Genomic DNA, 27,304 nt, shown 5'->3' on the forward strand with positions numbered 1-27,304 from the left:
AGCATTTTGGATCAGCTGAAGGCTTTTCAGGGAGTTTTTTGGACTTCCTGATAATAATGAATTACAGTCGTCCAGCCTGGAAGTAACAAATGCATGTGTGGATCTAAATCTTCACCACAAAGTCTGTTCACATACAAGAGGAAGGGGAGTGAGTGGGTCAGCGCTCAGGGCACAGAGATTAAGTTGGCCTTAAACACACCATTTATTTCCATGGAAACAAACACAGCCAGAATTACAAATACAGTTTAAAATCCCCCTATACAATAAAAAGAGTGTTCTCAATACGCTAAAAAAAAACCCTGCCGGCAGAGATAACTATATACTATCAAAACAAAGGCTAAACAAATGTTTCCCATATGCTAAAATTCCCCCGTTTCTTCTCCTCCTGCTCACCTTTCCCGTCTCTGCGCTCACTATCCCCCTTAACAGGTCAGTTTGGCAGCTGATAGGCCGCCTTGGGGAACGCCCCCACCTCACAGGTGCCTACAACTGTCCGCTTAGTCCACAGTGGATTAAAAGAATATTGTGCAACTACACTAAAATACACAATATAAATATGAGGATAAAACCATGCAATATAAATATCACAATAAAATCATGCAAACACACAGCCTGATCCAAAACAAAATATAAGAACACAATTTTCCACTGTGTGATACATGAACTAGTTTTTCAGCATCACCCTGAGACAGGTGACCCTGAATCCTCCCTTAGTTATGCTGCAATAGACGTAGGCTGCCGGGGGATTCCCATGATGCACTGGGTGTTTCCTTTCCAGTCACCTTTCTCACTCACTATGTATTAACAGACCTCTCTGCATTGAATCATATCTGTTATTAACCTCTGTCTCTCTTCCACCGCATGTCTTTATCCTGTCTTGTTTCTCTCACCCCGACCAATCACAGCAGATGTCCTTCGTCTGCAGCTTGTAAGGAACTGATCTTTGGAGTTCCACCAGGGACTAAAAACGCCTGGGCTTAGAAAAAAAGACCCCCAGAAACAAACTACAGGGCCAAAGTTCACATATTTGTTGTTGTTTAGTGTTTCATAGTTCAAAGTTCAAATCGCTAATTCTAAATCTTTGATTCACGTACAATCTGAGTGCTTCCATTCAGTAAAAATCTGCAAAATGTCAATTTCATTTTGTGTGTTCCCATTATTACTCCCTTATTACACACTTATAACATTCAGTAAAACAAAACAACTACCAGATGTTGAAAGAAGTGGTATTCCTGAGAAAAGGGACAAAAGCACATCCTCACAGACTTTATGACACTTTTACAGCTAAAACAACGACGTCATTCCAGGCGGCCTGTTTAACTTTATGGGGTTTAAAGGGCTACGGTTGCTAAGTGGAAACCTTTCAAACGTCCGACCGCAGCGTAGATTTACAGTCACGTCTATCAATCCGTGCTACCTTACGTGGTTTATGCCTCCATCGTACATGGCCGTTTTGAGTTGTGCGCACGCGCAGAAACACAAGTAGGGTGTTTTGTTAGAACACCGGTTTACCGACGTTCACTTCCTGTTGACCCTTTCACAATAAAACAGGTTAGATTACGCCACATCAGATACTCAAAATAAAACTGGAGCTAAAAAAGTTAAATGACGCTGAAATATTTACACTGATAAAAATAAATAAAGATATTTTAAATGCTCTGATTAAGTCTCCTTTATGTGTTTGTATTATTATTTTTAGTGTTGGTGTTCCAGGGTTTGCTCTTCCGTGTGTGATCTTCCAGAATAAAGCTGGGAATAAAAAAAAATAGAAACCGTTATCCAGCTGAAGTCTTCCAGCTGTTGCTCACTAACATCAGCAGGAAGGCGAGCAGCTGTAGGTCTCAGGCAGACACGGAGAGAAGCCCGCTCCAGCAGGAGGATAAAACTGGTTCTAAACGAGAACAGGGTCAGAATGATCCTCGTGGTGGTTCTGGTCCTCGCGGGGACAGGACTGCGCGTGAACGGTGGTGAGTGACCGTCCTGCAGGAGGCTTAAAAGTGAAAGTAAAGAGTGACGCACATTTCAGATGATCGATTCGCTTTTTATTGTTGATAGATAGAAAAGATATTTGATCGATTCTAGAGCTTTAACCCTGCTGCACAGGCCTGACATCTCAAAACACAGGAGGAAATAGTTTTCACGAGATGTTCCCTGTCTGTAACTGTCCCCACGGACCGAGAGAAAACTCCGTGTTAGTCCATCCTGAGATGACCGAGTGCTGCTTCTAATTTCCACAAGTCTTTACTAACACTGATGTTAGTGCGTTATTTGTCACACTTACCGTGGAACATATATATACTGGAATACTGGGTATAAAAGTCTGGGCTAAGTCTTCTGTTAGAAGGACTGCAGCAGTCCAGGAGGTTAACTTTCTTTCATTAAGATTGTTTCCATCAAAGTGCTTGCCAGGCTTAATCCAAATTCAGTGCAGCCATACTTGAACTTATTGTTGTATAGTACACAGTATGTGTGGCTCTGAGCATGGTTTTCTGGAAACAGAAACAGGTAATTCTACAATGAGTAGAGTCATAGATAACTAGGAAAACAATCACAACACATCATCTATTAACACAAGCAATATCTCATAATGTCCACAAGGGGTCACTGTAGAAGATAAATTGGCCAAACCGCACATGTCTTACAAGTTGTTACTAGTAAGGCACAAATATGGCAAACTAGCAACAGTTCAACTAAACAATAGAAAAGTCCTTCATTCCTAATACAGCTGGATGGTCACTGCTACTAACTTAGTACTGAATAATCCAACAACTGAGGCATAATTTTAACATGCACTGGTTAAGTATAACCAGTATCATGCCAATTAACCGACCAAAAGAAATAACACTTCGAGGTTCATTAACGCACAACTTGATCACACAAAACTGTGTTACCACTGCAGAGCTCAGCAGCAGCTCCTTTAGTCATCCCCACTCTGGTACTGAGCACACGGCCTCTGATGCACTTGTTTCCTTTGGTTCACTTGCTGAAATTCCACTTGTGTGTAAATGATCAGTTTCAGTTTGTTCTTCTCTCCTGGTCTCGTGTTAGCATCAGTACTTATCAACAGGTCAGCACCACTGGATTAAAATGCTCTTTACTCACCTGTTGTCATCTTCAACCTGGTGTCAGAGCTCTGCTGATGCTGTTTTAGTATCCAGGCACATTCTTTAGGTGGGATTTTAGATTAGCTGTAGTCTGTCCACAGACTTTTGTCTTTGTGTCTACATTTTTAAGCATGTCACTAAAATCTTTACACAACAGAAACATGACATTTTTGGTCAGCATACAAACAGAGATCTTTACTCATGTATGAATCACAACCTTATCATTGGGGAGGGGTTTGTACCTCAAGGACTCATGTTTTCCACAGCAGTGGACCATGATGCCTCCGTCAGGACAGGGTTGGGAGGCTCAGGCCTTGGGGAGGGGCTCATCAGTGAGGGTCTTTGGCCTTGATTGTCATGGGCCAGCCCTCCTGCCATCCATGCAGGGGACCGTAGGAGGAGGACTTGACAGTCACAAATTTGTGCTGGTGTCATGGTCATCCTCTCTGTGGTGGGGAAGAGCTGGAGCTGAAGCATGAAGCTGAGACACAGATACAGGCTCACCTCAGAGTGCAGCTTGTGTTCTGGAAACGAGAAAAGAAGCAAGAACAGAAGAACGATGGGTCGGGTCTCAGAACGGTCATATTCAACAATCCTAGTTTTTCCAAGAAAAGAACAAGTTCATCAACTGATTGTTTATCAGGGACTGACTAAAATACCAAAGAGCAAAGCTTCCTGATTCATAGTGGATGTAAATATTCAGATGGTTTTTCTCAGCTGGCTGGAATAAAAACATTTCCTCCTGTGTGACTTTCAGAGACTCACTCCCTCCATTACATCTACACGGCGCTCTCCAAACCTGTCGGCCTCCCGGGCATCCACCAGTTCACAGCCATGGGTTTGTTGGACGACAAGATGATCGACTACTTTGACAGCGAGAATCAGGTGAAAGTTCCCAGACAGGAGTGGATGAGAGAGCGTTTAACTGCTGATTACTGGGATAGAGGCACACAGTCCCGCAAGAGCAAGCAGCAGTGGTTCAAGGTCAACATCAACATCCTGATGGAGCGAATGAGACAGAATGACTCAGGTCAGACCCTCGAAAGCTGAAGGACCTGCATGACATCAACAAAATAACATTTTAATTGAAAAATGCTTCCATTTGAGATCAGGTTCCTCAGGTCAGGAACAAGTTGTTCCTGCTTCCTCATCTCGTCTCCTCTGAATCTTCATTTCCTTGTCCTTTGTTTGTTCTTCCTTTATTTCACCCTCCTGCTTCCAGACCTCCACGTTCTTCAGTGGATGCACGGCTGTGAGGGTCAGACGCAGCCTGACGGCACGCTCAGGTTTGTCCGAGGCGTGGAAATGTACGCCTACGATGGAAACTACTTCCTGTCCTTCGATGATAAAAGCGGAGTCTGGGTCGCTCTGATTCCGGAGGCACAACCCACCAAGAGGAAGTGGGACGAAGTCAAGGTGCTGAATGACTACACCAAGGGATACCTGGAGAACGAGTGCATCGATTGGCTGAGCAAGTTCTTGAATTATGGACAACAGCAGCCACGAAACACCTGTATGTATGACATCTAGTTTCTGTATTTTGATATTTATTCTTATTAGACTTCATAGACGAGGCTTTGTGTGTGATTATGGGTCAATAACATTCAGAAATCCAAGAACCTTCAGTTAAACTTCCAACTTTTCTAAGTTCAGGTCAAATAAATGTAAAAAGCTTAAAGTTTCCTGTGAGTTAAATGTTTCCTCCTTTATTTGGACACAACAGTCTCATCATGGCAGCAGTAATGCAGATTTACAGCTCAATATAAATGAAAGAACACACGACTACCTATCAGCAAAATCAGTAAGCAGTCATAAACTGCCTCTTCACTTTTGATCTTCAAACTGGCGTTGTACTACCTCGCTGCGCCCTCCCCCCACACGGCAGGTGTTCACCTACAGAAACACCTGGTGGATAAAAAAGTCACAGAGACGAGATAAACGAGCTCAGTGACGTTCAGAATCAGAATCAGAATGGGTTTATTGCCAGATGTTGAGGTTTACAACATTAGGAAATTGCTGCGGTGCTTCAGTGCAGACAAGTTCAGCTCCAGATGTGAGACTACAGATGTGAAAGCATTTTGTGTGGAAGCCACAAACTAAACGTCAGCGTGCGACACGTCTGCCACAGCTGTGCTCAGTCGTTAGGGGTGATCAAAGAAACCTGAATGGTTCCTGTTTGCAGTGATAGCTGAGGAGATACACACCTCTTTACATTTCCTCCTCCAGCTCCACCCGAGGTGTCCCTGTATGCAAAGACCTCCAGAGTGGATGCAGACGTGGTGCTGACCTGCCTCGCCACAGGCTTCTACCCAGCAGACGTCGTCCTGAGGATGAAAAAGAATGAGAGCGTCCTGACTGCAGACGACGGCCTGATCAGCTCAGGAGTTCTTCCCAATGAAGACCACACCTTCCAGAGGAGAGACCGTGTGGAGGTTTTAAGGTCTGACCTGTCTGCGTTCAGCTGTGAAGTCGTTCATGAGGCATCTGCTGTGAGCGTCACCAGAGTTTGGGGTGAGAAACTTTATTTTTGTTTTTTTGATTCGTCACAGTTTTCTTCTTTGTTTAAAGTTGTGTTGGAGAGCAGCAGATCCCTGCAGCGTTAGTTTTCTGACCACAGTCACTTTTCTGTTCCGGCCAATGTTTGAACTCAGAGTCAGTTACTGAACTGAATTTGAGTGGGTGAATCCAGAGTTAGGTCCACAGTGTGGAGAGTTTCCTGTGTGCACGTCTGCTGTGGATCATCCGTCAGTCTGCTACAGGGTCTCTGCCGGCTCCTTTAGATTTCCTCTGGAAAAGTCAAACCTGAACTCTAAACAGGAAATACTTTTCCTGAACATTGGCTTAAAAATTTACTGGTTGTGCAGCAATTTTTTTATTTTTTTAAGTTTTTCAAGTTTGTGTGTTTTCAACTGTGCAGTGGTGCGTAAATATGAAAGCCATGTTAATTATTTTTATCATGATATTGTTATTTTTACATATTCAGCTCACAAGTTTACCTGAATTAATTTCTTTCCTTCAGACTCTCAAAGCTCCTCTGACTCCGCCTCTGACTCCGCCTCTGACTCAGGTGTCTCCTGTAAGTATCGTTTATTAAAAGTTGCACAGGTTCAAACTGTGGGTGTTAAAATTCATCCTGGAGAAACTCATAAACAGTTTTAATGAAAAATATGATGATTATTATAATTATTATCAGCATTATTATTATTATCATTATTGATACGATGCTCTTGCACTAAGGTCAGCACTTCATAGTTGAAATCGTGGCTCTCAGGTTGGTTCAGTCATGTGACCACGGTGTGACTGTCACAGCTGTGAAGAGTTTCACAGGAAATCTGTGCAAAGGTGAGTTTTAGATTCGGCGATCATCAGAATGATCAGCTGACCTGCAGGAACCGTGATCATAGCTCAGGTACGCTGCTGTTTGTGCTGGAGCAGCAGGATAAACGCGTCAGGACGAGAATCCTGAGCGAATGAACTTTTTTCTCAGCATCAGTCGGACCAAACTGTCACTCTGTCCCACCTCAGCACAGGTGTGAACACTGGCCTGTTAGCGGCTGTCAGCTGATGATCGGAGGCCGTTGTGTTTGCAGGTTAATATCAGTGTTGCTGTGTGTGAAGCTATGAGTCCTCACAGGTGTGCTGCTGTTTCCTGTCAGCGAGGAGGAAATGTAATCACTAACCTTCATCTGGTAATCTGATTACTGTGAGGCGTCGCTGTCTGTGCGTCACACTTATATCTTCTGCTTCATTCGTCTTTCACAGAGTCCGTTATTTATAAAGAACAGAAATCATGAGTAAGCAGTTTGCACTGTGAGCAGATCTCATCCATACAGCTGTTTGTCATGTGACTGCCTCCTCGTGCTGAGTCATGCTCACAGCAAACACACAGTCATGAATGCAGGTTTGCAAAAGTCAGAGCAGAAGAAGAGGCCAGAGCACGTGCACCTCTGTGATACTCTGTTCATCCCTGCAGCCGATGACTCCGACAGCCGAGGCCCGGGTTCAGGCAGACTGCTGCTGGAGCCCGTCCAGCTGATGTTCTGACGTCTGCAAGAACGTCCGTCAGAGCGCCCGAAGGCTCCCTGAAGCCACATTTACCAAAACAAGTGTATTTACCACATGTCCCAACATGCAGACTAAGAGGAGGCTCATGTTTGCTGCATTTTACAGTTTAAACTTTGAGTTTTTACTCAAACATGTCAAATCAGGTTTGTGCAGCAGTGAGAATAAAAAAGTGAATCAAACTTTCAAAGCTGCTGCAGTTTCATGTAAACTGGATTCTTTGAAAGAGCTCAGAAAGTAAAGCCTGGAAACCTCAGAGCAGCAGTTTGATTCAGAGCCGCTGGAAGGAAATGATTCATGTATGAAAGATGAGAAGATTTTCATGTAGAGAAAAATCCACTCGGTGTTTGACAACAAGCTCCGAAAAGTCAAGAAACACAGGAATCTGTTTTTATACATCAGCAACACATCAGCTGCATGACTCTGTGTCATTCTGCCACGATCCTGAAACCTCTTCATTATAATGCACGACAGCCATGTTTGTCAGACATATTTACAGCTTCTGTTTAAACGGTGTTTCAGTCGCAATGTGAAGGATCAGAAAATGAAAGTATTTTGTGTTGTTTCTTATAATAAACTCAACTTAATGTGTGAATCATGAGGTGATGAGTGTTTTTATCGATGTTGGAGCGACGAGCGTCAGGTGCTGCTGATGGATCCGTTCATTTGTCCTCAGTCTTTTTCTTCCTGCATCCAAACAACGACAGTTTTTATAATTATTTAGTTTTAAGCAGTTTTAAAGTCCTCCAGTGACCAAAGTGAGTGATTATACCACCGTACAGCATGAAGGTAGAAGCAGCAACACTGTTCGTTTCAAAATAAAACGATGACAATCACGTTTGGATTACTTCCTGTAGATAATTTAACACTGAAGAACATAATTCTGATAGTTTTTGTGCAGATGAACATCTGTCCAGCTTTAATTCCTGAGAAACTCCGCCTCTTTTTATACCCAGTTGTTCAGAGACAGCCCAGTAGGTAGAGTAGTTGCCCCATGATCGGAGGGTCAGTGGTTCAACTCCACTGAAGGGCCCTGAGGTTGAGCAAGGTACCGTCCCTACACACTGCTCCCCGGGTGTTGCATTGGTGGCTGCCCTGCTTCACTGGGTGAATGGGTTAAATGCAGAGGAGTCATTTCCCTACAGGGACTAACACACACACATTGTTCAGTCGTGTGACTGACCTGCTGCCAGAGAACCTGAAAAATGTCCCGCTGAGCAGTTTTGACAAATAGACTGGTGCCAGAGTTTTTCCATCTCAGTCGTGGGACCCGGCAGGGGTGTTCTTCATCCCCGCTCTTCTTCACGATATTTCTGGAACCACTGATCTTAGCTAACGTGGCTATCAGAGGTGTTCACGCAGGCGGCAGGGAGCAAGTTATTTCTATATGCTGACAGCATCTTAGCAGTATTAACGATAACATTTAATTTCTACCGGCGCTGCTCACATGCGTTGAGTCATTTTCAAGGTTGTCAGGTTATAAGATAAATTGGTACAAATCAGAGGGCACGCCCCTATCAGCATCATGTCACTCTAGATCCATTACTCCATTCACTTTGAAGTATTTACCTTCAGGTATGAAGTCTTTAGGAATAATATTAAACCCAAACTGGAGGATATTATGCTTCCAAAGATGGAACCTCTCCTCCTAAAGATACAAACAAATCTGGATAAATGGGCTAATTTAAATCTTACATTACGGGGTAAAATTAATGTGATTAACATGATGGTGGCCCCGCAGTTCAATTATGTTTCCATGATGTTACCTGTAAGAATTCCTTTACACATATTTAGTCAATTTTGAGAAGCTAATTAAAGATGTTTTGTGGAATAACAAGAAGCCAAGAGTGAATTTAAAGAACATCTGGGCCTCTAAAGACATTGGAGTAATGGCCCTCCCAAATGTGAAGTTGTATAATTTAGCTTTTGTAATGTCAAGACTGGCCAAGCACTGGACAGGATCGGACGGAGCTGAGCTGGATGAAGATCGAACAGGAACTAGTGAGCCCTTTTACACCCTTGGATGTTCTCTCACAGGGTTCAGCTGTTAATGGACAAGACTTTCATGATAACCCCGTGCTCGGGTATTCTAAGGCTGTCTGGGTAGAGGTGCACAAGATGTGTGGAGCATCTGATTTAAGACAACCTTACACCTCGCTATGGAACAACACTGCTGTACAGAAACGGTGTGCTGGAAGGAATGGCTTGTTAAAGGCAAACACAGGATAAGCGCTCTTTACTCAGGGGGAGTGTTTATGTCATTGGCTGAAATAACCCAAAATACGGTTTGATAAGAGAAAATTATTTTTGGAAATATTTACAATAAGGGATTGTGTTACCAAAGGAAAATTTACTCAAAGCACAAATACAGTGGTGGAGTTTTTAGAATTGTCTGCTTCAGCACACAGAGCAGCTGTTTTCTATAAACTGTTTAACAACCTAAAAAAGATTTATGTGAAAACTTGAGGATGGCAGAGAGATCTGAGTTGTGTCATTTGAAAAGAAGATTAGTGTAGAATTTTGTCATTCTCCAATAAATATAAAAGAGAGGCCAGGGCTAAAAAACAAAATGCATGTTAGCTTGAAAAGTTAACAAATTGACAACAGCTTAAGGAAAACAAGTATCAACTGTAATAAAGAAGTAATACATATAATACTAACCTTGTTTTGCACACACATGATCAGGGTAGGATCAAATAATAGGCGTCCACTATTAACACCAAAAATACGGCCGTTTTGAGTTGTGCGCATGCGCAGTAACAACAAGTAGGACAGCTTTATAGGTAGGGCGTTTTGTCAGAACACTCTGTGACCGGGTCATTAGCTCCTCAATCTTATTAGGGAGCGATCTCACATTTCCAATGATTACAGAAGGGACAGATGGTCTGTAACATCTCCTTCTCAGGTGACATCACCCCCGTCTCTTCCTCTTCAGCTCACTGGGGATGTCGGGTCTGTCTGCCAGTAGCGCAGCTGCAGCTGCAGGGAGCAGTGCTAACAGCTGATCCCAAACGTAAACAAAGGAGCACTGGTTCTCTAAACATGGGTGAAAAAAGTGCAGAAAAAAAACAGAGAAAAATAAAAAGAACTAGCACGAAAGTTATAAATTCATGAAATTTTTAGGTGAGTGTGTGACAACATTTCACATTAAAAAGTATCAATAATGTTTTGTTTTAAATTGCTGTCTAGTCTATTTTTTAACTTTTGCACCTCCTGAGGTGGAGGTGCAGCCACTGCTGGGCCTTCTATGCCAGGGTGTTGGTGTCGTGGGTCCAGGTGAGATCAGCATAGATGTGGGTGTCCAGAGGAGACCCAGGACAGGAGAGGCATTATATATCTCGGCTGGCTTGGGGACACCTTGGTGTTTTCCAAGAGAAGTTGGAGGAGGATAAGCAAAAAAAAAATGGATGAATGAAAAAGAACAATTAAAAAATAACTGATTCTATTTTTAAAGTTAAGTATAAATGAGCTGTATGTAACGTCCTTTGTTTGGCAGAAATATGCTCACACATTTAACCAAATATTCCTTCAATAAATGTGTCACTTTAACATCTGCATGTTTGCAGCCTGTGTGATCCATGTGGACATGTTTGTAAAATGAAGCAGAGCCTCTCTGCAGGTTTAAACTAGAAATCAGACTTTAACAGATCAGGTCTCACTCTGTGAAAGCTGTATCTGCAGCTCGTCTGTGAGATCTCTGCAGACCAGAATCAGAGTACAGAATTAAACCACTGTCATAAATAAATGAACAATCAAGTGTCTTTTATGGAAGCTGCTCCTCGAAGCTTCTCAGAATAAAATGAGGTAAACTCAGCCAGTCACATTTTTAGTTTTTCTCAGCCAATTAGATATTTTCTTCTTTGGTGACGCGTCATTATTCACAGAGTTATTATTCACAACACAAAGAATAAAGAAGAAAAGCAGTGCGACCAACTCCCAACCAGTTTTCATGGAGGTTACCAACCTATTTTTCCTCTTGTGTGACCGAAGCTTTAATACTTACAGCTCATATAAGACATCCAGTACCAGCTGGTTCATTTTTTTATGTGTCACAGATAAATTCATTAAATCAGTGTTCCAGTTACCACATGTGGTGACACAGTTTTCCATTTCCTGCTTCCAGCTCCACCTGAGGTGTTTGTGTTTGCAAAGAAGGCCAAAGTGGAGACAAACCTCATCCTGACCTGCCTCGCCACAGGCTTCTACCCCAAAGACATCATCGTGAGGATCAGAAGGAACGGACGTGTTCTGACTGCAGACGACGGCCTGACGAGCTCAGGAGTTCTTCCAAATAACGATGAGAGCTTCCAGAGACGAGACCATGTGGAGATTTTGAAGTCTGACCTGTCAAAGTTCAGCTGTGAAGTCTTTCATGAGGCGACTGGTGTGGATGTTACAAAGACTTGGGGTAAGAAACTTTATTTATTGCCTCTGTTGTTGATCATAACTCTGTTTCTTCAGTCAGAGCCTGGAGCTCCTCTGTGTCCAGCAGATCTGCATCATTCTGTCCTGATCACAGTCCTGAGGTCAGATCCATGTCAGTCCATCTAGAACTAAGCTAGCATGTCACATGTGTGGTGTATTCATAATTGTCTCTGGTACATTTGTTGTATGGGCAGTATGTGTTCACTGTTTGATTGTGTAATTACGTGTTACGCACTGGCAATGCATGCCGGTAGATGGTAATACAGGAAGTAAAGAGATGGTCTTACCGCACACAGTGGTCCCGCGTACTTATTCAGATTCAGAGTAAGAATCACACATGGTGTCAGAAGTGCTGTGTGACTTGTAAGACTCCATACATCTGCCGAGTGTGAGGAGAAGGGGAAGGTGGAAACAAAATGCCGAATGACGACGTAGACGATCATCCGAGGGCAGGAGTTAGCACCGCGGCTAGCACTCCCAGCGCTACGTTTAGCATCCAACCACCGGAGCCCTTTGATTTTTCCAAACCACACGAATGGACAAGATGGGTCCGTCGCTTCGAGAGATTCCGCCAGGCAAGTAATCTGTCTGCGAGCTCGGAGGAAAATCAAGTGAACACTCTCATATATTGTATGGGAGACGAAGCGGATGACGTCCTGAGAGGACTAAAGTTAAGTGATGTAGACCAACGGGACTATGCTAAAGTGAGAGATAGCTTCCACAACTTTTTCATTGTCAGGAAAAATGTTGTTTATGAGCGCGCACGTTTTAATATGCGCAAACAAGAGCCGAATGAGACTGTTGATGCATTCGTGACTGCCTTGCATGCATTAGCAGAGCACTGTAACTACGGACCGCTCCACGATGAGCTGATAAGAGACAGAATAGTAGTGGGCTTGGCCGACACGAGGCTGTCTGAGCGCATGCAGATGGAAAAAGACTTGGACTTGGATAAAGCTATAAATATGGCCAGGCAGTCAGAAGAAATCAAAAAGCAACAGTCAGCTTTGAGAAGTGAAACAAATGTAATGCAAGTAAATGCGAAAACAGTTGACAGAGTGATACAAAAGCACGACAAAACAAAGTTCAACATGTTCATAAATAAAACTGTCAAAACACAACAGCAATATAGCAAGAGACAAAGTAACAAATGCTACAAGTGCGGAGGCTCTCCACATCCGAAACCTGAGTGCCCAGCAAATGATGCAAAATGTCATTTATGTGGAAAAAAAGGTCACTACCAGCGAGTCTGCAGACAAAGCAAGACAGTGCAAAGTATTGAGGAGGAAGAGGAGCAAGGTTTCTTCCTAGGCTCAGTTTCCAGTGACGGCCAGGCGTGGACAGCCAACATACAAGTGAAAGATGCAAAAATCACTTTCAAACTGGATACTGGAGCAGATGTGACTGTAATAGCTGACTCGGACTTATCAAAGATTTTTGCTAACGAACACAGACCAGTTCTCCAGCAGCCAGAAAAACCTTTGTTAGGCCCTGGAAAAACACCACTGGACGTTGCAGGTTTTACAAAGCTACAGCTCAACTACGGAGCGAAACAGACAACAGAGAAGGTCTATGTTGTAAGAAACCTGAGCACTCCACTGCTAGGCCTGCCCGCCATTACAGCTCTTGGCCTGCTGGTGCGAGTTGACGCGGTTTCAATGGACACTCTGAAGACTACTTACCCTAAACTTTGCAATGGTCTAGGGAAAGTGCAGCGGGCCTATCACATTAAACTCAAACCGAATGCTGTGCCGTACTCACTCAAAACTCCGCGAAGGCTTCCTCTGCCTCTGATGGGAAGGGTAAAAGAGGAACTCCAACGAATGGAAGAGCTTGGTGTCATTACCCGAGTTGAGGAACCAACGGATTGGTGTGCCGGCATGGTTGTTGTTCCAAAGAAAAACAGCCCTGGGCTAAGACTTTGCATAGACTTTACCGGACTAAATGAGTATGTGTGCAGGGAAAAATATGTGCTGCCATCGGTTGAACAAAGTCTCGGAATGCTCGCAGGAGCCAAAGTGTTTAGCAAACTGGATGCCAACATGGGCTTCTGGCAGATTCCCCTGTCCGATGAGTCTGCCAAACTCACCACCTTCATCACACCCTTTGGGCGGTTCCACTTTAACCGCCTACCGTTTGGGATCAACTCAGCGCCCGAACACTTTCAGCGCATGATGGCGGAGGTCATCGAGGGTCTCGAAGGAGTGGTGTGTCACATTGACGATGTGTTGGTGTGGGGACGTAACCATCAGGAGCACGATTCCCGTCTCCATGCTACACTGCAAAGACTGGAAAAAGCAGGCATAACGCTGAATGTTGAAAAATGCGAGCTCTCCCAGAGCAAGGTTGCTTTCTTGGGTCACATCATAGCGGATACAGGAATCAGTCCTGACCCGAAGAAAACGGAGGCAATTACAGAAATGACAGAGCCAACTAATGTGTCAGAGTTGCGCAGTTTTCTGGGCATGGTGAATCAAGTGGGCAAGTTCATCCCCCATTTAGCTGAAAAAGACAAAGCCCTGCGAGATCTTCTTTCGCAAAAGAACGCATGGTATTGGGGAACTGACCAAGTGAGAGCTTTCAAAACATTACGAGATGCCCTGACCTCACCCCCAGTGCTCGCAATGTATGACCCCAACAGAGACATTAAAGTATCAGCAGATGCTTCATCCTATGGTCTCGGAGGTGTTCTTTTGCAGCTGTGGGAAGAAGGATGGCGACCAGTGGCGTATGCATCGAGGTCCCTTTCTCCTACAGAACAACGATACGCACAAGTGGAAAAAGAGGCACTGGCATCTACATGGGCGTGTGAGCGTTTTCGTGATTTCCTGATTGGTAAACATTTTTGTCTTGAAACGGACCACAAACCTCTCGTTTCCTTACTGGGAGGACAAGCTCTGGATCTCTTGCCACCCAGGATCCAGCGATTCAGAATGAGACTCATGCGTTACTCGTACACTGTGCAGTACGCCCCAGGGAAATCGCTCTGGACAGCAGATACTTTGTCCCGCTCACCTCTGAAAAAACCAATGAACCTGTCAGACAAAGAGCTAATGGAAAGCACAGACATATATGTGGACAGTATTGTAGCAAACATGCCTGTCAGTTCATCATATATGCAAACACTGAAGGAACAACTGAAAAGCGACAGTGTGTGTGCTCGCGTCATGGACATGTGCACCGAAGGCTGGCCAGAACATGCAAAACAAGAGCCTTTACTGCGAAATTACTGGCCTGACCGAGCCACGCTCACTGTTGAAGACGGCCTTTTGTTAAAAGACACACGGCTTGTCATTCCTTCAGCGATGAGAAACGAGGTGCTGGAAAAACTTCACGAAGGACACCAAGGTGTGGTAAAATGTAAAGCTCGTGCATGCCAAACAGTGTGGTGGCCCGGGCTGAGTCAACAAATCTCTGAGATGGTGCTCAAGTGCAAAACGTGTATTCAAGAAAGACACAATAACAGTGAGCCACTCATGCCAACAGAATACCCTGCCCGCCCATGGCAGAGAGTGGGCACAGATCTTTTCGAGCTGGGAGGGAAAACTTACCTTCTCGCCGTTGACTATCACTCTAGATTTGTTGAGATTGCTTTGTTAAACAGGACAAAATCAAACGATGTCATTACTCACCTGAAATCTTTCTTTGCCCGTCACGGCATCCCAGAGGTCCTCATGTCTGATAATGGGCCACAGTATTCAGGTCAAATCTTTACAGACTTTGCAGCAGCATACGGCTTCAAACACATCACAAGCAGTCCCAAGTTTCCACAAAGTAATGGAGAAGCAGAACGTGCTGTGCAGACTGTAAAAAATCTTCTGAAAAAAGCAGCTGATCCTTATCTAGCTCTTCTTGCCTATAGAGCTACACCACTGCAGTCCGGATACAGCCCTGCAGAGCTTTTAATGGGCAGACGTCTGCGAACCACACTGCCGATGCTTCCATCGCAGCTGGAGCCCACACTGCCGGACAACGCACTGCTCGCTCAAAAGGAAAGGGAGAAGAGGATGATGGACATGGCAAACTTCAACAGGCGCCACCGCGCAAAACCTTTATGCAGCCTGTCCCCAGGAGAGCAAGTTTGGGTGACTGATGTCAAAACTACAGGCACTGTTATCCAAAATCACTCTACACCCCGATCATACACAGTGGAGTTACCACAAGGGACTGTGAGGCGTAATCGTGTGCATTTGATTCCTTTAAGTTCACCTGTGCATGAACCTGCTAATGTGCCTGTGTTGCAGAAGCCTCAAACACCCAGTGTGATCCCTGCTACACCTGTTAACACTGATGTGGTCAGAACCAAGTCAGGGAGGCCAATAGTTAAACCTAAAAAGTTAGATCTGTAAGAGAGAAAAAAAAAAGGTTGTTGTTATGTAACTGTGTTATAATGGTTTTGTAGAGCACAGTAAAATAAAGCTAAAAAGAGTTGTTAAGAAAAGAAAAGAACAAGAAAACAAAAACAAAAGGTTAAAAATGTAATGCAGATTGTTTGCCAGATGTTCTTGTATGGCTTTGAAAAAGAGGAAAAAAAGAATCAAGAGGTAGTCTGGTTGGAAGTTCTGTCTTGAGAAAAGTAATATTCTGTTTTTGTTTAAAAGGGGATGTGGTGTATTCATAATTGTCTCTGGTACATTTGTTGTATGGGCAGTATGTGTTCACTGTTTGATTGTGTAATTACGTGTTACGCACTGGCAATGCATGCCGGTAGATGGTAATACAGGAAGTAAAGAGATGGTCTTACCGCACACAGTGGTCCCGCGTACTTATTCAGATTCAGAGTAAGAATCACACAACATGTAGCCCAGCTCTGCAGCCCTGAAGAAGCAGAGCAGCGATCTCCTCCAGAGCATCACTGAATAGTTCCAGATATGAACAGTTTCAGTGCCGTCCCCTCTCACTGACCTCCTGTTGCTGCTCCACATCACTGCTGTCAGATCACTGACTCCATCATGACTGTGGCTTCAAATCTACATCTCAGTAACAAACAGCAGCAAATAACTGACAGTGACCTCAACCTGAAGCTTGTGTCTGTGTTTCAGACATCAATGACCTTCCACCGGAACCTGGATGTGGACCTCCGATCGCTGGTGCAGTGGGAGGAGTCTTGGCTCTGGTTGCTCTTGTTGCTGTAGCTGTGGGTCTGATCTTGTATCTTGGTAAGTCCAGTGTGCTGTTGTGTGTAATTATTGTTGAGTGGAGCTAAAATGTTTGTCTTTGTATCCTGTAAAAATGAAACTGTCCTGGTCTCAGACAGTGATGACATGGAGCTCTGTTACTGATCATCACATTTGAAACACATGAAGAAAATCATTGAAATGAATGTAAGAAATGTTGAATATCAGCTGCTCCAGTCTGTCAGCCTTCAAACACTTCACTTAGTATTCTATTAGGACTCCATGAGGGGGTCAAAGGTCACAGTCATGTGACATGATGTCAGACTTTCCTGTCTGCAGCTTCTGATCCAATAACTTTGAGCCCTCTGGGACATAAATGTAGTTTTTCTGTGCAGAACAGAAATGATTGATGTTTGCTGATAGTGTGCAGCTCGTTTCCTCCACCGTCTCCACTCAGACACATCTGCATGTAGAACAAACCACTGAGTTCATCCATCATCACTGACAGTCTGTGTTACGTCTGTTTACAGGACGCAGACGTGGAGCCAAAAGCAACCAAGGTAACATCTTTATTTTTCTCTTATGAACTTTGATGTCTGCACGTGTGTGTGTATGTGCGTGTGCGTGTGTGTGTGTGCGTGTGTGTGTGTGTGTGTGTCTAGCTATCTTTGTGAGGACTGAAATCTGCATTCTACTATACTTGTGAGGACACACAAACCGGTCCTCACAAGTTTGAAGGCTTTTTTGAGGCTCAAAATGTGGTTTTAGTGTCAGGGTTACAATTAGGTTATGGCCAGGGGCTAGGGAAACCATTATGTCAATGAAGGTCCTCACTAAGATAGCTGAATGGGGTTGTGTGTGTGTGTGTGTATGTGTGTGTGTGTGTGTGTGTGTGTGCAGGCAGATAACACAGACTTTCAAAGTAAAACAGGAAACACATAACAGTCACGCCAAAAACAACACACTGACAACACCGAAAACGTAACACTCTGCAACAATTCATATAGAAAAGATTGTACAAGATGAGCTGTGACATTTTGTGTGTATGTGTGTGTTTAGGCAACAGCAACCCAGCAGGCACGCCTCTTATGACAGGTAAGTGTTTCCTTGTGCAGAGATTTTCATACATACAGCAGTGTAGCAGATGAGTTTAAATATTTTGTGTGTGTGTGTGTGTGTGTGTGTGTGTGTGTGTGTGTGTGTGTGTGTGTGGGCAATGGCAACGGAAATGGAAGCAATCGTAAGTTTGTTACTCTGCAAAGATTTATGTAGAAAGGATTATAGAACATGACCTTTGACATTTTGTGTTTGTGTGTTTCTATGTGTGTTTCTATGTGTGTGTAGCATCCAACATTTCAACCATCAGCCAAACTGACAATGAAGTCACAACTCAGAATGGTAAGTTTTCCCCTGAAGCAATTTACCATGAAGCTGCTAGTGACAGGAATATCTCAGCAGGTAGAGTGATTGCCCCATGATCGGAAGGTCGGGAGTTTGAATCTACCCAACATTAATATGAAGGTCACATTAATTAAGCAGCAGAGTCCATAAATAACTCTGAACCTACAGTACCAAAGTTTGTGATTTGCCTTTTCAAAATAATTCTCGAATGCTGAAATTCTCAATGGCCACACATCAAAAACTACATCTACATTTTTCCAAGGCTAATAAGTCAGTCTTAAACATAAATTAGGGGTTGGGTTTACTTTAAGGTGGACGTCAGTGCAATGCTCACCAACTGTTAATTTACTGCGCAAACACAGAAATGCACTAAAATAGAGGTCATATTAGAGGTTGTTAATACTTTTTCATGTGTCCACAGCACCCCCCACTGGCCGCAAAGGTAAGTGTGTTCATCTGCATATAAAAGAAAAGAAAGAAAGTATAGGTTAACATTTTTTGGACTGAATCTGAAAACATCGTCCTTCCTTCACAGGGTCAAAGGATTCCACTGAGACCAACAGTAGCTCTGGCGTCTCTTGTAAGTATTTTTGACAGTTGCTGTTTTAGGTTTATGATTTGGATTTTGAGGGTTTAACAAAAAACATCACTTATAACTTTAATGATATTTTAATGCAAAGAAAATGCAGGTTTGCCAATGAAAATATAAGCACAAACCAGAGCAGGTAGGTCTCTGTATTGTTCTAAAATAAGTTTGTTTGTCCCTGCAGCTGAGACATCTCAAAGTTCACCCCAAACTGCAGAGGAGGAGCGTCTAATGCCGTCATCTAGCCAGGAGACTGTCTGAAATCTTCACAAGAACTTCCATCAGAGCACATAGATTGGAGCCTGACTTAAACTACAGATATATCGATCAGTGCACAAGCATTACGACTAAGGGTGGTTAGTTCCAACTGTCACAGTCTGGCGAGGGCAGACTGTATGAATTGAAAAAGGACCCAAAATGCAGACTCCAAGGAACAGGGAACAAAACTTGAATGTTAACAAAAAGCGAGCCGTTTAATATGGCTGGTAAAAAAGGTACAAACAAAGGGCAAGGCAAACTGAAGCAAAATTAACACAAACCTAAACTGGGAAATCTAAACAAACAATAAGAAAAACCTAGACAAGAAACTTGGAAGCACACACTGAAAACACTGAAAACAGAGGACTTAAATACACAGGAGGTGATTAGGGGAAGTGGAGACACATGAGGAAACAGCTGGCACACATGAACATAATGACGTCACAGTGGGAGAGTAAAACTGAACATGATGAACACAGAACACCAGACCTCTTCACAATAAAACAGGAAACATAATGAGACATAGACATGACAACCCGAACTTGACAACGTAAGACACAGACATGAAACGCATGAAGAGCAGGGGAGATTTAACATGGTTGGAAACACGAGGGGGAAATAATAACTAGAAACACTTAGGCATAATAATACAAACTTGATAACATAAGACACGCAGCATGAAACACGAAGGGTGAGGGGAAGCTTAAATACAGGGGAAGAAAACACAAGGAGTCTAATAACCAAATGAACTTAGATAACCTAATGAACAAAATAAACTCAAACTTAAAACGCTGGGTCAAAAGACCCAGGACCATGACACCAACATTTTAGAAAACAGAAGCATCAGCAGTAAAATGAAGGGTTTTTTAAAATTAACTTTTAAAAATCACTGGTGGGTTACTCAAACATTTAAAATCGGGTTTTTACAGCACTGAGGATAAAATAAGTGACAAGCTTTAAGGTAAATCTTTGAAAGGCACTGAAGGCAAATGGTAAAATCGAGTCTTCACAGCAGTGTTGTTCAATAAAGTTTCTCAGGTGGAAAGAAGAGTCCTCTGTGGTCATTGAATGAGTGTATAAAAGAAAAGGACATTTTATTTTAGTTAAAAAGAAACGATGGCTGCTGGGAATAAAGCTTAATGAGAACCAGTTTGGTGCCTTTGTTGATTTGATCCTTCTAGCTTAAACAGTTTTATGAATCGCTGAGAGCACTGCAGCATGTGACAATTGGATTTTACATGTCCTGCTCTAATCACTGTTGTGGGCTGATGAGGATAAAACAGTCATTTTTTTACCAATATTATTATGATAAATGTTTGATGTCTTCATTAACATTTAGTGAAAAAATGGATCATTTAAAACTATCTGATACTCTGTGAATAGATTTTTCATTTTATTGCAGCTTTAAATTTAATTTGCAGGCCGTGAGATTTAGAAGCTTTTACTGTCGGAGCTTTAGGGCAGAATTCTTGAAAGTTTGATGATTATCTTTAGTGTTATATTTACAAATAAGCTTTGAAGCTGAAGAGTTTTTATACTTGTGATCAGTAGCTATACTTTAATTCATGCTGTTATTCATCTAAAAGATTGGGCTGGAGTTTTTTACTGTGCTGACTAATGCAATAAAGGATTTTAAACATAATGACTTTATGGATTTTACCTCTCTGTATCATCTATTTCTTTGAAAGTTACAAAGGTTTATTCCTTATGATAAGAGGGTTTTCGTCTTCATAAATCTGTGAAATACCTGCTGTGTGTCCTTCTCAGTGTAAAAAAAGAAAAGTGTAATCCTGAAACATCTTTGAAATGTGTTTCAGTCGTTTGTGCAAAATGCACAGAGGTAATACGCTCATGTATGTTTTCTTTCAAAGAAAAATCCTCAACCTATTCTGTGTGAATCAGATTACTCTTTTCAAAAATAAAGAAAAAACTTTCTCTGTCTTGTTTGTGTTGTTTTCTTTTTCTCCCCGTTCGAATGCTTTGCTCCAAGATTTTCAGATGTTCAGAAAGTGAGTTTCGTTGCCACACTGGGTGATGTGGACACAATAACTAGTTGTTTTTGTACATGTTGGTTTGTTAAAAGGTCACGCTCTAAATGAAGTGACTAGAGATGTTGTTGAGAGGTCACCGCCATGCGTGTCAGGAAGTGTCACACACACACTTCACTTACACATGCTTGCCTTAAAACTGTCACTTGGCTAACTGAATTATGTGAGATGAGATGATGAGATGGCCTTTATTTGTCAGTTGCAGGTCTTTTGCCCACAACCGAGATGACAGACCTTGCCGACCGTACATACAACACAAACATCACATTGGGGAGACAGGTCAGGCCAGGTAGCGAGGAAAAAAAACATTGAAATGTGCAACACAAAAGGATAACACAGGGATGCACAGATATCAACACACCATAACACAATAAACACAGACAGCAACATGGGGAAGAGTTCCAGTGTGTACATCTGATCTGGGACTGCTGCAATCTTCGACTGCGCCTCCAGCTGACCCGATGTCCACATCAGAGGGGAGGTAAGCGTTGGAGGTAGCGTTGGGAGGGTGATGCGTCAGTGAGTGCTTATCAGTATCAGTATATGTATGTGTGTGTGTCCAGTGTTCAGCTGAGACAGTGTCCTTCGCCCTGCCAGGCTAAGTAAACAGTCTTCCAGCCAACCCAGGTGGCCTTGTAGGGAATGGGAAGAACAAACTCAACACAGTCGTTATCAGGGAGTTGTTGTTCGGCTCCAGCCTTGAGCCCACAGCTGGCGCCGAAGGGGCCCTTATGATTGTAATTTTTCTTCGTGACAACTCATGAGAATTTCAAAGCTGTTCTTTAACACTCCGACACTGGTCTCTCAATCTCCTGTTGGAGAACCGCAAGCTTCCCGATGATGGTATCAAACTTGCTGGTGTTTTCATTCTTTTGCCCAAACAGCCGATTCTGAGAACTCACAACTGCAGTGAGACCTCTGTTGTCAATAAAACAGGCTGAAGTGCATTCTAAACAGATCTGTAGTTCAAATTTAGTAGTAGACATTTATTATGTGTCAAAACTGACCCAAACAGTACTGTGATGGTATGAAATATGAACAGTATGTAAGAGTCAAGCATTCACAGCAGCTCTTTGAGTCATTTCAGCTGTAAAAATAAGGATATGTGTTGTCTGTGTCATCGTCTGTTGTCAAGTTTAAAGGTCTGTTGTTATTTTATTATGATTTCATGAAATCCTCAAAGGTCACATTGAACTACCCTGTTACTGATTATGTGATGTAATGTGGGATTTTCCATCAATGAACTAATGGCTGACTGATGTCAGCTATCACTAAGCTTTCATGACAGTTTATGGCTCAGTAACATTTGCAGTTTTTGGTTTCTAATGTGAGAACTGTGACCACCTGTAGTGCGTATATTCAGATATCTTATTTTTAAGTCAGTTTTTCCTGCAGCTCATTTCCACTTTCTCCACTGAAACACAGCTTTTAAACATATAAAGTGGATTTGGTGAGACGGACTATTTTTTCCCTTTGTTCTTAAAGCCTGCAGTAAACTGTAGGATTGAGAAACGGTGATGTTAAACATTTTCATGCTGAGGGCAGAAATACTGTGAAACTGCAGAAATGTATTATCCACTTTATATACACTTATGTATTGTGGTCGCAAATTTTAAAGCCATCATGATAAACTTCTCCCACCAATGATGTGGAGATCCAACCTTTTTAGATCCAACTAAAATCAAGGCACTCAAAAAGATGCTCTGAAAAAGAGTAGAATTCTTGGAACAGAGTTTAATACACTGAATCATATGAACAGCAGGAAAAATACATACAGACATTTAGCAAGAGAATTACATAGCAGAAAGCAAGAAAAGCAAAACCCCGGGGTGTACAGCCTTAAGCACAGACAGCAGAGCAACACAGAGACAGACAGAAAGTAGCAGCAGGAAAAAAGAGTGCTGGGGTGTCCTCTGGTCCCCTAATATATAGGGACCAGTATCCCCGCCCCCTGCTGCTGGGTAACTTTCCCACCCATCCTCCAGCCAAACACAGCTGCAGGGGTCAGTCCTGGCCAGAGGCCAGTCAGGACTCTCACTACCCTTTGGCTTTGGCTTATCGCAATAGGTCACAACCCGGTCAAACGTCGCACATTAATCCTAATTATTACATCTTACACAGCAGGTACAATATTCTAACTACATAGTGTTAAGTAAAGCAGTTTCACCCCGGTTCTTTTTTATTCCTCGGGCATCCAGAGACGGCACCGGACTCAGGAGTCATTTCACAAAACCTTTATTCATCTTCAGTTACGCATGCATCTTCTAGAAGGGGAGACGTGCAAGGCCGGTGTCCCTCTGCAGATCTTCACTTCTTTGTTTGTTACAATCAGTTTTATAGACGCGACCCCATCATAAAACCCCCACGGAGTGTTGCAAACTCTGCGTTTGTGTGTATGCACGAGCACGTGAGTGCCTGTGTGCGCGTACCTGTGTGTTTATGTGAGTGCACGTGAGTGACTGTGCGTGTGGGTGTGTGTGTCGTAACAGTTAAAGCAATGTGTGTTCCTCCCCACCCCCGGCTGCCTCCCTCTTCCCGCTCCACCACACCCACCCACACAAGGGCCTTGGGGTGCAGGTGTGTCACCAGGGTGCAGGGGAGGCACCCCCCCTGTCCCCTGTCCCCTTCTGGCCACCTGTGCCTCAATTTTATTCCACAACTGTTAGGATGCCTGGGTCGTTGACCCAGGGTTTTTGAGTTTTTGATATTATTTATACTTCCTAGTTTTTGGTTTCTTTGAGTTCTGTCTTATGGTTTATGTCTCTGTCTTCTCTAGTTGCTCTGTCTCCCCTATCACCTGTATCCCCTTGTCTAGTTCGCGTCTATGTGTATCTTAAGTTCCTATATCCCCGTGTTCAGTCAGTGTCTGTGTCTGCCCTGTTCCCACATCTCTGTTCCCTCTGTAGTGCCTGCATGTGAGCCTGTGTCTTTGTTCAGTCTGTGTTGTGTGTTTCCTGTTTTACTTTGAAGGTCTGTGTCTTATGTGTGTTCAGTTTATGCTTCTTTGGTCTCGTCAGTTCTGATTTGCCCCAGCTGTGTTTCCCTCCTGTTACTCATTCCCTGATTGCTCCCTCTGTGTATTTAAGCCCTGTGTTTCTCTGTGTCCGTGTTGCGATCTACCGTTTATTTAGCTGTGTGTTCTGTCATTCCTCCAGTTTAAGTTTGTTTTGAGTTTTTTCAGTTATGTTATATTTTGAGTATCATTAAAGCCATTTTTGAGTTCACATCTGTCTCCGGAGTCTGCACCTTGGGTCCTATTCCTGTCTGCACACAGCCACTCATAACAACAACTTAGACACTCACATTACTTACACTCTCATAACACACACATATATATAGGGCCTTGAGGGTGGGCACGTTAACGGCGTCCAGTGGACGATCTGTGTACTCAACCCCACCTCTGGCGCCGGTGCCCACCTTTCAATTTTAAATCCATGTAGACATTGAGGGTTCTCGGGAGGGGCCGTGCTAAAACCTGCTGCTCTCTGGCAGCAGCACCATGCTCTCCCGTATTTTAAATGCACTTTAGAACAACACGCAGCAACACTACACATGAGCGGGAGGAGGGAGGTATGGGGTCTTCACACACCCCTGTTCTCTGTTGGCCATCGGGGAGGAGGTGCTGGCCGTCCGATTGGGATCTGGGATGCGGGGCCTCCCTGCTGCTGCGGAGCCTCGGGCGGTCTGCTTGCCTCCACCCCGGGGGAAAGGGTAACATCTCCTGGGTCTAGGTGCCGTTTCCCCCTCCAGGGGCGAGGGTACCTGGGCCTGGGGTATAGAGTATGTTTGGGGAGTGTGATTGCGTGTACATGTCCATTTATGTCAGTCCTTACGTTGGGTGAGTGCTGAGTGTTTGTATATGTGTGCATGAGGGTGGGAATGCATGTTTGTGTCTGTGTCTATATGTCAGGTCGGGTCTTAGACTCCACCTCTCTGGGGACTCCCAGGCCCTCCAAAGTGTGGAGGCCTATCTCCCCTCACCACACTCCCTGCCGGTGACTGATGCCCTCAGGGGTCGGTGCATTGGTGGTTCTTGGTGTCCGGGGCTGGGCATGTACCAGCCACTTCCGGTGGCTACTTGGCGGGGCCTGGCGCCTGTTGCTCAGTCAGGCCTCTTCCGGGGCAAAGGGGGGCCTCGGCCTCTGGGCCTGCGGCTCGGTTCACTCTGGCACAGCTGGCAGAGCCGGCGGGCATGCCACTGCAGCCCCCTCTGGCTTCTGCTCCGTGGCTACTGGGTGACCCCTCATCTGGGGCTCTCCTCAGCTCTTCCCAGGAGGGTGGCACGGATGCCCCTCCGGTGGTCCTCCTTGGGCTCTCGCACTCTGGGGCCTCTGGATGTCTGGGGCCTGGATCTCCTCCATGCCTGCCTCATGCCCTGGGGGACGGGGCTATGGCTCGCTACATCCTCTAGCAGACCATTACATGTGGAAACCATTTGAATACAAGCGCGCTGATCCACACAGGTGTGCACACGGGTGTTCACTGCTCGTAGACTTAAATTACACCTTTCTTGACTGCTACTTCAAAGCACATTGTGCGCTGTCTGTCCTGCGTGCTGCACAACAACATTGAATTTTTAGTATTTACTGCTGTTTACACTTAGCTAGGTTAACGTGTTGTGTTTAGTATGTTGCTCTGTTTTTTTTTTTGGCTTGTTTTCTCTTCTTTCTCTTTCTCTTTTTCAAATTCAAATTCAAGTTTTATTTGTCACGTACACAGTCATACACAGTACGATATGCAGTGAAATGCTTAGACAACTGCTCGTGACCTAAAGAAAAAAAAAGGCTATGAATAAGATAGGAAATAAATATGAAAAATTAAAAAGGGTAAATTTAACTAGGAAGGAATAAGATAAAATATAAAAATTAAAGTTGAAAATAAAATAACTGTACAACAAAATACACAATACACAATATAGAACTATATAAGAATGTATGAAGAAATATAAATAAATAAATATATATATATATATATATATATATATATATATATATATATACATACATATATATATATTCAGTGTTCCAACATTCGAAAGAAGGGACTGCTCTCACAGCTAGAGATTGACGAGGTACAACACAAATGCTACGGCAAGGAGGAGTCAGGACGCCAGGTCAGGGGGGAGATATCATCACCCCCACCCGAGATTGGGTACATAGCCCCAAGTGCGATAGGAGAAGGATCGTTGAGTGCGAGAGGAACTGACCTGAAAAATAGGATCGAACAAGATCCGGGCCATCAACACGTACGCCCTGCCCGTGATCAGGTACCCTGCTGGGGTAATAGGCTGGCCAAAGGAGGAGATAGAAGCCACTGACATAAAGACAAGAAAGCTCCTTACCATGCATGGAGGGTTTCACCCCAAATCCAGCACCCTGAGGCTGTACGCTAAGCGGAAGGAAGGGGGCCGGGGACTGGTGAGTGTCAGCACCACAGTCCAGGATGAGACAACGAACATCCAAGAATACATTAGGAAGATGGCCCCAACTGACCGAGTGCTCAGTGAATACCTCAGGCAGCAGAAACCCAAGAAAGAGGAGGGAGACGAGGAACCATCATGGAAGGACAGGCCCCTGCACGGTATGTACCACCGGCAGATAGAGGAGGTGGCTGATATCCAGAAATCCTACCAGTGGCTGGACAAAGCTGGACTGAAAGACAGCACAGAGGCACTAATCATGGCAGCACAAGAACAAGCTCTGAGTACAAGATCCATAGAGGCTGGGGTCTATCACACCAGGCAAGACCCCAGGTGCAGGCTGTGTAAAGATGCCCCAGAGACAATCCAGCACATAACAGCAGGGTGCAAGATGCTAGCAGGCAAGGCATACATGGAACGCCATAACCAAGTGGCCGGCATAGTGTACAGGAACATCTGTGCCGAGTATAACCTGGAAGTCCCGAGGTCAAAATGGGAGATGCCCCCAAGGGTGGTGGAGAATGACCGAGCTAAGATCCTGTGGGACTTCCAGATACAGACGGACAAAATGGTGGTGGCTAACCAACCGGACATAGTGGTGGTAGACAAACAGAAGAAGATGGCCGTAGTGATCGATGTAGCGGTTCCGAATGACAGCAATATCAGGAAGAAGGAACACGAGAAGCTGGAGAAATACCAAGGGCTCAGAGAAGAGCTCGAGAGGATGTGGAGGGTGAAGGTAACGGTGGTCCCCGTGGTAATCGGAGCACTAGGTGCGGTGACTCCCAAGCTAGGCGAGTGGCTCCAGCAGATCCCAGGAACAACATCGGAGATCTCTGTCCAGAAGAGCGCAGTCCTGGGAACAGCTAAGATACTGCGCAGGA

The 27,304-nt window shown here is 44.0% G+C and overlaps 1 protein-coding gene across 1 annotated transcript in view; it reads left to right on the forward strand.

The window, feature by feature from the left end:
- The first annotated feature begins 1,856 nt into the window (after positions 1-1,856).
- Positions 1,857-27,304, forward strand: part of LOC146609104 (uncharacterized) — a 51,131-nt gene continuing 25,683 nt past the window's right edge. The window contains exons 1-9 of the mRNA XM_085346942.1: positions 1,857-1,967; positions 3,862-4,134; positions 4,327-4,617; positions 5,331-5,615; positions 6,124-6,180; positions 7,078-7,130; positions 10,385-10,442; positions 11,290-11,574; positions 16,634-16,750. Of these exons, the coding sequence (XP_085203068.1) occupies positions 1,913-1,967; positions 3,862-4,134; positions 4,327-4,617; positions 5,331-5,615; positions 6,124-6,180; positions 7,078-7,130; positions 10,385-10,442; positions 11,290-11,574; positions 16,634-16,750 (1,474 nt within the window). The 5' untranslated portion in view covers positions 1,857-1,912. The remainder of the gene's footprint in view (positions 1,968-3,861; positions 4,135-4,326; positions 4,618-5,330; positions 5,616-6,123; positions 6,181-7,077; positions 7,131-10,384; positions 10,443-11,289; positions 11,575-16,633; positions 16,751-27,304) is intronic.

The sequence above is a fragment of the Diplotaxodon limnothrissa genome, linkage group LG22 (genome assembly GCF_057381915.1).
Source record: "Diplotaxodon limnothrissa isolate DT_005_m linkage group LG22, D_limnothrissa_male_GT1.1, whole genome shotgun sequence".
In the NCBI taxonomy this organism is placed as follows: Eukaryota; Metazoa; Chordata; class Actinopteri; order Cichliformes; family Cichlidae; genus Diplotaxodon; species Diplotaxodon limnothrissa.